The 13,406-nt window shown below is 39.8% G+C and overlaps 1 protein-coding gene across 2 annotated transcripts in view; it reads left to right on the top strand.

Annotated features, from left to right (window-relative positions):
• The window catches only part of roraa (RAR-related orphan receptor A, paralog a), a 194,217-nt gene extending 181,409 nt beyond the window's left edge, over positions 1 to 12,808 (top strand). For both annotated transcript variants that reach the window (XM_017406067.3, XM_017406069.3), the window contains 7 exons: positions 1,132 to 1,527; positions 2,166 to 2,287; positions 2,381 to 2,513; positions 3,847 to 3,954; positions 4,920 to 5,030; positions 5,228 to 5,340; positions 5,758 to 12,808. In XM_017406067.3, coding sequence (XP_017261556.1) covers positions 1,132 to 1,527; positions 2,166 to 2,287; positions 2,381 to 2,513; positions 3,847 to 3,954; positions 4,920 to 5,030; positions 5,228 to 5,340; positions 5,758 to 5,922 — 1,148 coding nt within the window. In that variant the 3' untranslated portion in view covers positions 5,923 to 12,808. The remainder of the gene's footprint in view (positions 1 to 1,131; positions 1,528 to 2,165; positions 2,288 to 2,380; positions 2,514 to 3,846; positions 3,955 to 4,919; positions 5,031 to 5,227; positions 5,341 to 5,757) is intronic.
• Positions 12,809 to 13,406: the final 598 nt, after the last annotated feature.

Here is a 13,406-nt window from a genome sequence, read left to right as displayed (position 1 = left end):
ACTCTCGTCCTTGACATTTCTTTACATTACAGTAACAGTTTAGGTCTTTAAAAGTCTAGAAAGTTATGAACAAATAATATCCTACCTGTTATAGCAGGGGTGGGCAATCCTGGTCCTCAGGGCCACCATCCTGCATGTTTTACTTGTTTCTCTGCTCCAACACACCTGATTTGAATCAATGGGTGATTATCAGGCTTCTGCAGAACATGAAGAGGTGATTTAACCACTGAATCAGGTGTGTTGGAGCAGGGAAACAAGGAAAACATGCAGGATAGTGGCCCTTGAGGACCAGGATTGCCCACCCCTGTGTTATAGGTAACTCTTTGATTGACCTTAATTTAAAAAATAGGATTTAATTCTGACCCGATTGATGAGCTAATGGCTAGTCTGAACCAAGACCAAAGTGGATTGTGCTCTTTTTTGTTTGTTTTTCATGAACTCAATGAATAATACCAACTGCAAAAACTTTTGTAAAATCACAATAATTTAACACATTTTTTGTTTGTACACATATAAAAAACAACAATGTTTTCAACACATCAAAATTGTAATATTTATTTTCAATATGTTAATGGAAAAAAGTTTTTTGGGGGCTTGCATTGTTTAGCTTTTTTGTCCTGTTTCTCACTGTTTCACAGTTTAAACAAAGTGAACTTGTTTTGGTTTGGTGCTCATAGGTTATTTTTATTGATTGCAGTGCCTACAGTAGTCTTAGTATTGTGGCAATTATTTGGCAGCAATATATTATCTTAGTCAAAACATTTATGGTAACATATTACCAGAGGGATGTGAATAACTTTTATTAATTCAACTATTTGAGATCAACTGTTAAATACGGTCTGAAATAATTTTAACTTGATAATTTTATGTGTTGATCAGCGGTTCCTCTTTTTAGAGTACATCTTAAGACTGAATAAGGCACACTTTGCCATCATTTAAATTATAATATTTCAGCTTAAAAAATTAATATGCATTTGAAATGGTTTTTATTCTGGGAAAAACTATATTCTCTTAACATTCTGTGAAGAAGCGACGCTTGCATGTAAAAATTAACAGATTAGAATTAGTTTTATTTGTATTACTTCATTGTCTGGCTTGCTTCTCACACTTGTTTCGTCTCGCTTGGAACAGCGGTGAAGTTTGGCCGCATGTCAAAGAAGCAGCGGGACAGCCTGTACGCTGAGGTCCAGAAGCACCGGCTGCAGCAGCAGCAGCGCGACCACCAACAGCAGCCCGGAGAAGCAGAGCCGCTCACACCCAGCTACGGCCTCTCGGCCAACGGCCTCACAGAGCTCCACGATGACCTCAGTGGCTACATGGACGGTCACACTCCCGATGGCAGCAAACCAGACTCGGCGGTGAGCAGCTTCTACCTGGACATCCAGCCGTCTCCAGACCAGTCCGGCTTGGACATCAATGGCATCAAGCCGGAGCCCATCTGCGACTTTGCCCCCGGCTCTGGCTTCTTCCCCTACTGCTCCTTCACCAATGGAGAGATCTCCCCAACCGTTTCTATGGCTGAACTAGGTAAGGAGCAGGAGAGAAAGGGAGAGGTTAAAGGAGAGATGGTAAAACGGAGGGGGGGGGGAGAACAACTCAACCGTGGGGCAAACGACACAAAGGTTGCTTAAAATAGCAGGAGGTTGGAGACTCATCTCCAACACTCATTAAAAGAGCCTCTTTTTTGTAATTAGTTTCCATTAATTAGGGCCAATCAGGATCCAGCAGGGCAGGCGTCTGGGGAAATCATTTTTTTAGGCTCCCCTGTGCCTAGGAACTCCTTTTAACAGATGTGTTTTCAAAACCATTTAAATTCTTACACTCAATATTTCTCTCAGAGAAAAAACGTGACCTTTGTTTTAGTGAGTAGTGTGGCGCCCCTCCCCCCATTTCCATGCATTTGTGTCATAACTAGATTGGCTTCGCTTCAACCTTAAGCTATGAGCTTCCTGCAGGCAGTATAAGGAAATGTCAACAAGCTTTCTCCCCAAAAAAGCCCACGCGTATCCGCCTCCCCCCCCCCTCCTTCATGAGAGCTCAGTAAATAAATCTTCTTTTCCTGTGGCATATTTCATCACTGAGGTCTTCACTTTCACATAGCCCTGTGAGTAACTTTCAGATCTCAAATGTAATCATCTGGGTTTGTGATGACGGTTGCGTTTCAGAGCACCTGGCCCAGAACATCTCAAAGTCGCACATGGAGACCTGTCAGTATCTGAGAGAAGAGCTGCAGCAGATGACCTGGCAGGCTTTCCTTCAGGAGGAGGTGGAGAGCTACCAGAGCAAGGTAATCGTTTATTACAACCTGGGTCTCCTTGGCAATTATCAAAACCTTTGTTTTTAACGCAGATAACCCGTTCTCTGTCCTATCTGTTCACAGCCCCGGGAAGTCATGTGGCAGCTGTGTGCTATCAAAATAACAGAGGCCATTCAGTATGTGGTGGAGTTTGCCAAGCGCATCGACGGCTTCATGGAGCTGTGTCAGAACGATCAGATAGTGCTGCTGAAAGCAGGTATGACAGCCTGTCAACATGGCCCGCTGCCGTCAAAAACACCCACCACCACCACCACCACCACTACCGCCCCTCTCTGGCATTGTCACAAGGGTTGTAGCTGACCTGACTGCACAACGCTCTCCTCTTCACACGCACAGACAGTGTCACAGACAAGAGACCCCACCCCGCCTGTTTCCCCCTCCCTCCTCTGTCTCTCCCTGTTTTCCCTCTGTTCATTACATCCACAGCAGAGACGGACACGACATTAGATAAGTTCCTGAGCTCTGATAATGTGCCTGCTGCCTTTTCGCTCTGTTTTCCCCAAGACAGAAGAAGTCTGTTCAGGCGGCACTCCTGAAGATGTATTCACAGAACACTACATGTAATGCCGCTCTGGCTTTTTTGTCAGCTGTGTTTATGCACAAAACACAAGTAGCTGCTTCACGTGCCGCAAACAAAAACTTTGCTTGATCTTTTCCTGGACATTTCGCTACAATAAAGCAATAGATCAGAACTTTTTGAAGTGGGATCCTGTGGAAAGGTGATGTACAATTAATATCTTACCTGCTGTAGATAAAATTTTTGAAAGTCCTGAGTTTGGAGTAATAAGTCTGACCAGCCTGATGAGCTTATGGCTAGTCTGAACGAGGCCAAGATCATAATGGATTTTTGCTGCTGCTGTATAATACAAAATTAATTGAGATGTAAAGTTTTATAAAACGGTGTTGGCTTGAATCTCTAAAGGATTTTTGGGATTCAAGTTGTTCTTAAATAGCAGTAATCCACTTCGGTTTTCACCCCACTTAAACTAGCCATTAGCTCATCAATCCAGTCAGAATTAAACTCTATTTCTCCAAACCGAAGTAATCCAAAGAGATATCTATAACAGGTAAGATATTAATTGTTAATGATTTTTCCACAAAACCTCATTTTAAAGTATCATAACTATCCTTTTTAACAACCAAAATAAATAATGAAACAGCATCTCCCTTCCAGGCAAAAATAGGTTCTGTTACATGCTCTTTGTCTTATCCACTCCCGCAGAGTGCTACTACACATTGTATCTTTTAAATACGTTTTTAGCTAAAACGAATAAGTGGTGTTACCCCTTATTTTTGCTCAGCATGACATTGTGGAAGAATAGCTTTCTTGTCAATGATGTTTTCATCTGCCGAGGCAATTTTTTTTCCTATCTGACAACAAGCCTCTCTATTTCAAAGTGCTTGTTTTTTCTTATTGTGGAAGATTAGCACAAAGCATAATCATGTGTTTTGCACCCCTGACTGATGTGTGGAAAGGAAAAAAAAAAAAAAGCTCAGATTTGGCATCTTGTTTCTGTCTGTCTCCACAGGCTCTCTGGAAGTTGTGTTTGTCAGAATGTGCCGTGCCTTTGACTCGCAAAACAACACAGTCTATTTTGATGGAAAATATGCCGGACCTGATGTGTTCAAGTCATTAGGTAAGTGGAGTGGGTGCAGGCATGTGTGTGTGTGTGTGTGTGGATGCACATTTGGATGAGCTGCTGTTTGTTTCCTTACAGTGTCTCTCTCCCCTTTCCTTGGTGTTACAGCCAAAATTAGAGTCGGCTGTTCTTTTTTGTGCGCGGTGCCGAAGGCCTGGAAGCAAACACTGAGCACTCATCCCGTCCTCACCTGGCATTTCTGTCTCTTCAGCGGTTATTTATGGTAGAACAGAGATGTTAGTGAGGCTCTGCTGCATATGGCTCATGTAACTGTGGAATAAATAAAGCCAGACGGAGTGTCTTTAGGGAGAGTGCCATCAAAACTATCACTGATAGTCTGACATAAAACATCTCAGGCGAAAGCAAATAGCCATCGTGTTTGACTGTCATTATTTTTTACCGTGATCCTCCAATGTGGATTTACGTGGGTTATCAACTGTCATTTGACAGGGAAAATAGTAAATATGTCCCATAGTGGCTGTAAACATGTGCATTTCTGTTTTTTAGAGAGTTTATTGTTCTCTATAACTCTGTGTGGATATTAGTTTCTGTCCCAGTGTCCCTCTAACAGACAGAGGGGACAGCAGCGGGCAGGGAGGAGGAGGGAGAGTGATGGGCTTCCCGAGCCGCAGTGGCATCTGCCTGTCTCTCTCTGTCCCCAATAATTGATTTAACTAAAAGCCTCAATAGTGACCTCATTTTAGCTTGCATAACACCACCCAACTGCCAAAAGTGACTCGTCTGGGAGGCAAAACTCAGTAAAAGCATTTCCTGTTCTTAAGACGCTCCCATGTGCTGTCAGCATGCTGCTCTTTTTCATCCCCTTCCTCCTCCTCCTCCTCCTCCCCACCCTTCCCCCCTTCCTCCTCGTGTGCCTTTCTCCCAATAAAGATCAAGAGTGAATGTTGTTCTTTGGTCTTCCTCATCCTGAGCCCCCTTCTCTGTGTCCTTTGCTGTGGCAGGCTGTGACGACTTGATCAGCTCCGTCTTCGAGTTTGGGAAAAACTTGTGTTCTATGCACCTGTCTGAGGATGAGATCGCCCTGTTCTCTGCCTTTGTGTTGATGTCTGCTGGTAGGTGTCAGTCACAGCACCAAAAAAAAACAAAAAAAAAACAACCAAACACCCAGTCACTCACCACAACAATGAACACTGCTGTCCTCCTGGTTTTTTGTTGTTGTTGTCTATTTTAACTAACAGTCTCATATTTATAATTAAAATGTTTCCTTGTGTTTTACTGTAATTAAATCTATGATTGTTTACCTCTGTAGACCGATCCTGGCTCCAGGAGAAAGTGAAAGTGGAGAAACTCCAGCAGAAGATCCAGCTGGCCCTTCAGCACGTTTTGCAAAAGAACCACAGAGAGGATGGTATACTTACAAAGGTACAAAGCTGTACATCCATTATCCCTGAAAGTGGCTGTCTGCTAAGCTTGTAGCGGCATAATATCGTACTGTTTAGGATCCTTATCCACAGGCCTGGAACCACTTTTACTATATTAAATTAAGTGAACAGAGATTTCAGGGGAAGCATTCATAAAGCACCGGGAAATTCCTTTTTATCAGCAGAGAAGTGGCAATTTATCAATTGTATCAGCTCTTTAATGTAAAGTGTCAGGTTTTCCTTGCGCCTGAGTGCTTGTCTCAATATTTGCAAGTGTGTTTGCCCCCTGTGTGGGACAGAAAACACTGTAGGGAGGAGTGTTTTCCCTTTTTTTTTTTTTTTTTGTTCACTACAATTGCTCTATGTCCTTGCCTCGTTGTGAATCTAAACAGCCTGTCTCCTCTCTTTCTCTCCACAGTTGATATGCAAAGTGTCGACACTGCGAGCGCTGTGCAGTAGGCATACAGAGAAGCTCACGGCTTTCAAAGCAATATACCCAGACATTGTGCGTGCCCACTTCCCCCCCTTATACAAGGAGCTGTTCGGATCAGACTTTGAGCAGTCCATGCCCGTCGATGGGTAGCGTCCCCCTCCCCCGCCAGGTGCCAGTGCGCCCACCGTGATGTGGGGAGTGTGGAGGAGGGGGAGCGGGGAGGGCGAGGAGGGGACGTGGAGGTGGAATCTGAGACACTTTACTGGTGCCCTGCACAAAAACCGGAGCGGACAGATGGCACGCTGATCAACTTTTTTCTTTTACATCCGATGGGGGAGGGCTTTGGGGAGTTGATCGTGAAGGTTTACTTTGTTCAGTTTAGCTCTCTTTGGACGACACGTCGGACCCGGCACCCGACGGGGGACGTGAAAAGGAGATAGGAACAAATAACTTCTGTTTGGCTGAACTTGACCCTTTTATGCGCTTTTCTAAAGTAGAACTTGCTGTTTCGTTCGTTCACGTACTGTATTTTCACCAGTGTTCAGTCCCACTGTCATTAGCTCTCAGTGGATAGAAACAACTATTAAAACATGGTTTCATTTAGAAGATGGCCACATCAGTATTATTTACCAGCTTGCACTCCTTAAACAGTTTTAGTGTGTTCACAGTCAAACTTTAAACTGGAATAAAACAACTGATCGGTGCGCACATTTTGGTCAAGTTCAGCCGTTTTTCTTTCTCTCTCTCTCTCTCTCTCTCTTGTTTTTTTTTTTGTTTGTTTGTTTGTTTGTTTTGTTTTGTTTTGTTTTTTTGGGACGCAGTGCTTGGAATGAAAACTCACAGCAACTTTGTGGGGAGGTTCCACTGGCATGGTGATGCAATCGGCGCCTCTCTAAGGACAATCGCTTAAAAAAAAACAGAAAAAAAAAAAGAAGAAGAAGAAGCCTAGAATTCTGGTAATTCTAATGAAAACGCAATGATTTTAGTTGTCAAAGACTCCATCCACCATTGTTGCATAGTGAAAATCATGTAAGGCCATCTGCTATTAATCCCTCTCCGGACAGGTGCCCTGAAGAAGCACAGCGCACCGACGCAACGAAAAGGGTCCATTCCACCTGTTTTATAATAATGTACTACAGGGTAAATGGTCATAAGTACTTACTATACAGAAAAAAAGTAATGTTTATAGAATCTATTTTAAATAACATGTATGATATTAGTAGTTAGACCATTCTTAATTGTTGACTTGATAAGGCACTTTTATTTACACCTTTCTTTAATTTAAGACTTGTATATTTACCTAGTGATGTGTTTGCATGTGCACAAGAAATACAAACTGAATCATGGTCACAGAGGTTAGTGTGGAGAGCTGCAGATGATATTTGTCTAGAAGTGTTCGGGACGTCCGTTAGGAGGGCTGGTGCGGCTGCTGGATTTTGATTTTGTTTTTTGTTTTTTTTGTTGTTGTTTTTTTCAAGGCACAGATGAGAAGGCGAGATAGAGTCACTCCTTTATCTTTTTTCCTACGAAAACTGCCAGTGTGCTGCCTTATTAAAAAAAAAAAAACTTCAATGCAGTTTTTAGTCAGCGAGCACAAATTAGAGCTCTGATCAGCCCTGGCTCTTTTTCCAAACTAAAAAAAAAAGGGATTATAATTTGGTTTGATCGTGCTATTATAGGTTTTAAATTATCTGGTTCCAATATAATTTTGGATAACCTCACAATATGTGAAGAAGGTTAAAAATGGTTAGTTTACTGACAAAAATTGACCCTGAATAGCTGCGTGTTCGAGAAAACACTCAGAATGTAATCCAACTGTTCCACCTAGTGGAAGTTAAATATACAACAAGCAAACAGCAGCGGACCGCTCTGACAGGACATGTGTGTTGACCCTTTGTTTAAAGGGTTTTAGTGGGAGGTTTTTGTATAAAGAGTGATTTTCTGCCTTCTCACCTAAGCCTGAGCCCAGCAACGCCTGAACAGAAGAAAACCGCAAAGGGAACGTGAATATTCAAAGCCTTGTCTGGTAGTAAAGCTTCTATTTTTGTAACTTGTTTTTGGTTAATAAACTCACGAAAGAGACAGAGGGAGTGGAGGACAAAAAAAAAAGATGTCAGGTAGCACTTAACTGTATCCCTGCAATAATTAGACTAGCTGTTGTTTGTGTGATTAGGGGGAGAAGCAGAAAAACGGTAGGACAAGTGCTATTTTCAGAACGCTTTGTTGTTGTGCTTCTGTTTTGTTGAGTGTGTCTTTTCTCGTCAGTGTGGTAGTAAAGTGGGTTTTTTTTTTTTTAAAGAAAAAAAAACGAAGAAAAAAAAAAAAAGACCCCTGGTTGTGCCAAACAGTAGTCGTTGCTTCCGCTTTTTCAGTCTACTCGTTTTTAATGTAGAATGAATTCCGAAGACATTCCAGCAATCCGAGTAGCGGCTTCTAGAAATATCTTTTAAGAAAAATAACAACAGAGGAAAAAGATAAGAAGAAAAAAGTGATATCCCTTTAGAAACCCAGCGAAGCATGTTAATACGTCATGTCACCAACTGTAACGTAAAATCAAGTTTGTTTTTCTTTCCTTTTTTTTTTTTTTTTTCTGTTTGCACACTATCATTCCTCTGCCGTGCAATTTGTACAAGACATTAATGCCTTGTGCTGTCACCCCTCAGGGAAGAGTTTTACTTTATTTTATTTCCTTCTTGTTTGAAAAGACATTTGTATTCATTGTGTTTAGTTGACTTTTTTTAATATTTGTTTCAGGGATGATCCTTGGGAAGAAATTAAGATTTCAATGTTCGACACTGAGTTGTTCAAAATTTTGCGTTTCTGATATCCATACAGGGACCTCCACCCAAGTTAAAGAAAAAAAAAATCATTAATGGACAAAAAAGGAGAAGAAAACAAACCCCATTATTTTTACTGCAGTTTTTCACTACGAAACATTTCCAGTCAGATTTTAAAAAAAAACTGATTTCAAATGGTGTCATCAGGGTTTTTTACAAATAATTACCCTCTTTGTTAGAAAACCAAATATTCTTATGCAATACTGATTCTGTTGTTATTGTAGATCTGCTGTACCTGTTATGATCCGATGCTCTCTCTTTTTGTTTTTTCTTTCTTTTTGAATATGCACAAGCCCTCTATGACTAGATAACCTCAGTCTCAGAGCAAACAAACCCAGTCTGGAAACACTGCAAGACAATCCAGGTTTAAGAGCAGCAAACAAAAAAAGATGAGGCGCGAACGCTCAGGGAGGAAACAGGTCGGATGAAGATGCAGCTCAAAGCTTTCGATTAGCTCCGTAAAAATGTCTTTTAAAAGCCCTCGGTGGACAAGGAGGAGCTTGGCTGAACGCTTTTCTTTTTTTTTTTTTTTTGTTTTGTTTTATTGTTTTTTTTCTTCCTTTTTGGACTCCAGTCCCTGGACATAAAACAGAAACTTCAGATTTGGCCGACCGCCTTTAAACGGTTTACAAAAGGGTTCTATTTTCAGCCTGTTGTGACGCCGCTTTGTAGTCACATTCGCAGCCGAGTGCTTTGTCAAAATGTGATCAGCTAAAGTCTGCCGCCGAAAAAAAGGTCAAAATGTCAGTTCTCTGACCTCGACGAGTGGCTTTGTCGTGCGTTCTGCAAAATCTAACAAGCAATATGCCTTGCGTTACAATTACGGGTCTCTACATTGCAGTTATCAGCCTTTTTCGAATTGGCTTTGTTCATCCAGTGTGTTTATAAGAAATAAAAAGCTCCATTCAGTCTGCTTTTCCTCTCTCCACGGTGGCGACCAAGAGTGGAGAACAGAAAGTGATCATCAAACACATGAGTACTTGTGTCTAATTATAAACTACGCCTGAAAGGTTTTCATTATTTTTTAATACTCTCATCTGAGATGCACCCAGTTTAAGTAAGCAATTGATGCTATGTGTGCTATTCAATCAGTGTTTAGTAAACAGTAAAATGTGCTGTTCATTCTGTCTCTGCTATGGTGTCTTTTTGTATAAAAAAAAAAAAAAAAGAAGAAGAAGCAATAGTGTGTGCGTATGTGTGTGTGTTTGTTCTCACCGTGTGTGAATAAAATAAACCCCCAGACAAGGCTTTAATAATTACAGAGGAACAGGGTCATGTGAACGAAGAGGTTCGGATTTTATTTTGGACTTTTTAAAAGGAGAATTAAAACTCTTTAAAAAAAATTATATATATATATATATAAATCAAAAAACGTTTTGATAACGCTGAGCTTGATCCATCCATAATAAGTGTAGGTTTTTTGAAAAGCGTAACATAACGCCTTCAGCAATTCAGCGGTCTGTAAAACTCTGTGGGGCGACCATTGACCAGCTTCACAGCCTATAAACAGGCTTTCGCTATCTGTCGGGCCAGAACCCTGAACTTTAATAAATTCTTGCCCTTTTTTTTAAAAAAAAAAGAAAGAAATAATAAAATAAAAGCAGACTCGAGCCCCTCTTGACCGTAAATTGTGCAGATCGGTGTTATGTCACGCTTAGACTTGCCAGTGTGTTGCCCAGAATTAAAAATTTTGTCATTGCGTTTTATTGAAACTCTTTTTTTTTCTCTCTCCAAAGCACAGCTGATAAGGATTTATGATTAAGTAAAATTAAGAATATAGTTAAAAAAAAATAAACAAACAAGCAACTTTTAGCCATAATTGAATGTCAAGCAATAATATATGTCAGTGTATTCTTTTTCATTCTTTTTGTGCATAAAGAGTCTCTGAGCATCTGCATGTAAATACACCTCTTATTTATCACTATTTGGTTTATTTGTGTTGATTTAGTAGATTTTTTTTTAATATATATATCATCTGTATATTTGACCAGTTCTGTTCCCGGGTGGAGAACTTGACACGGCCTGTATACTGTTTCTGTTTATTTCTTCACTTTCTCCCTCATTCTCGGCTGTCTGTTCACCATATTTAATAATATTATTGATCATGTGTATAAAGGTAGCGTTGTAACTTCTGTCTGTATAGGTAAGAGGAAAATACTGCTACTTAAGGCCTACCCGATGAAAATATTTATCTGTTTATCGATTGCATCGTATTGTACGATAAAACTGTTTCTATTTGCTTCCCTTCTTTAGGATTAGTTTGATTTAAAAAAAAAAGGGGTGTGCTGACATTTGATTTTGTGTTGCCCTAAAGTGTGGTGCTATGTAAGTTAATTTTGTGAACCAAGTATTGATTCCTAAGCCTGGATGCCCTATTAGTTCAATAATTTCACTGCTTATTAATGTATTATTACTAATAGGACTCAACAAATGATAATGCTGATTAAAAAATGATAGTGGTTAAAAATTTACCCAGCCAGTACCTGTATCAGTGTGCTAGCCCTGGGATAAGGCACTTATTTCCTTCTGACTTATAGCAAAACTAACTAAATAACAAGCTATTTAAGGTTGCTTTTCTGGTTTGGGGGAACGTATTCAAACGGAAACAGCAGTATTGTGTTTTTTTTTTTTTTTCTTTGTCTGATTGTAAAGAAAAACAAAAATTAAACCACTCACTGAGGCTATAGTTTGTCAGGTTTTAAAGGCATGGTATACATCTTTTGAAGCGGAGTTATGTGGAAAGACTACGAGCAGATAATGTCTTACCTTTTGTAGATAGCCCGTTGAACAGTCTCGGTTCAGAAGAATAAAGTTTAAATCTGACATTGACAAGACCAAAGTGGATTATTTGCCATTTTAAAACACCAATCTGAAAAACTTGTTTTTGTAGGCTGTGAACCTTTAAATGGTTGTCAGTTTCACACAGCACAAATATTGCGCTACGCCCCAGACTGCTGCTGGAATTCTGCGTAAACAGCCGAGTGATGTGAAATTGATGATGGCATAAATGTTTAGAAAAAGAAGTTCACGTGAACTGCTATGATTTTTTTTTTTTTTTTGTATTTTTAGTTGTGTTTTAGAATGACAATATTCCACTTTGGTTTTGGCCTTGCTCGGATTAGCCATTAGTTTGTCACTCTTTCTTTAAACCGAAGTGGTTCGAAGAGCTATCTACAACAGGTAAGATATTGTTGCTCATAACCGTTCCACAGAACCACACTTCCCTATGGTCTGAGCTGTCGCTTTAAGATACCGTTTTCCTCCTGTGTCTTCATTGTCCCTCACTTGAAGGGAAGCGATGCTTGGATTTCATCAAACTGAGTCGCGGTACGTTTTCTTTATTCCCCACCCCTGAAACGTTTGTTTCTTCAGACCAGTGGCATAGAGCTTTTTGCACTACATGAAGTGTTAAAAATGTCCATGAAAGGATTGCCATTTCAAGACAAAGTTGACCTTTTTTGTTTGTTTGTTTGTTTGTTTTTCTCTACTTTGTAGCAAATATCAGTGAGGATATGCTCGCAATAATACGCAACGTTTTCACACTGAGTGCCTCTCGGTGTAACAAAATGCATACATGGGTTTGATTGTCTTTTTTTGTGTTTTTTTTTCCCCCCCAAATGTGTACTGAAGTGGCAATGTATTTTGTACAAGAGGATGACTTTTCACATGCTTAAAAAAATGCTCTTCGGATATTTTCTTTTCTTGTTCTTCATGTGTTCATTGTTTTCACTTGGTTATGTTGAAGAGTTTTAATGTATAGATGGTCTGTTTAGAGTGTCACACCCCCCCCCCCCACCTTGTTTCAGAAACTGGGACATTTTGTTTCCTGTTGATCTCAAACGGTCAATAAATGCTCGCGGTTAAATATTACTGGACATTTCACTTGCGGATTTCTTATAATTAAGCAAAAACGAACAGCATACTCGCGTTTCTACGTGTTCCATGTGTGGTACATCTGCTTTTTATTTGACCGCAAACGGAAGATTTAATGATGAGTTGTACATTTGTATGTGTTTGTAAAACAAGCCAACAATACAACACATCTGGATTTCTTTAATGTTTCGTGTTCATTGTGCCCTGAGTCTGCTGGGGGAGAACTCCACGTGAAGAGTGAGTGGAGTAGGGATGCAAATCAATTAAAAAAATAAAAAAACAAACAAAAAAAAAAAAAGAAGAAGAAAAAAGAAAAACAAAAAAAACTTGGAAAAGCCCAAACTTAGTGTGTGGTTGGCACAAATTTCTAAGTCACACGTTTGCTACTGTTGTTAAATGGGGACAGCTGATCATGTACCTTTTTATCCAGCTCTTTTGAACTCTCTTTAGCAGGTAGTCTACTCACAAATGTAGTTTTGCTCCTTCTTGTTCGATTCTTAAATATGAAAATAAGTATTTTGATTCATTTTGTAAATACAGCTGTAAAGAAGAATAAGAAATTTAATGTTGTCTTTTAAATACTTTTCATTCTAATATGAATGTTGTTATATTGTACTTAGAAACTGTACCTTTAATATTACCTTTATTAAAAGTGCATTGGACACATCGATTTTAGATGTGCTTTATGTGCTGTTATCCCATAATAAAATTTACCGCTTGTAATGGGCTTTCTTTCCCCCCCCTCCCGATTGTTCATCCGTCTCTCTTTTCTGCTTTTTGTTTCCAGCTCGCTCTCCTGGTAAAATGAAATAAAACCTAATTATTTTATACTGCAAAAACAAAATCAGATTTGATCTGAATATTCGACTTTGTGCTATAATATTTGATCAGTTTATCATCTTAGAAACATCTGTATTAACAGAA

Source organism: Kryptolebias marmoratus, linkage group LG11 (assembly GCF_001649575.2).
Source record: "Kryptolebias marmoratus isolate JLee-2015 linkage group LG11, ASM164957v2, whole genome shotgun sequence".
Taxonomy (NCBI): Eukaryota; Metazoa; Chordata; class Actinopteri; order Cyprinodontiformes; family Rivulidae; genus Kryptolebias; species Kryptolebias marmoratus.
This window is presented reverse-complemented; position numbering and strand designations above follow the sequence as displayed.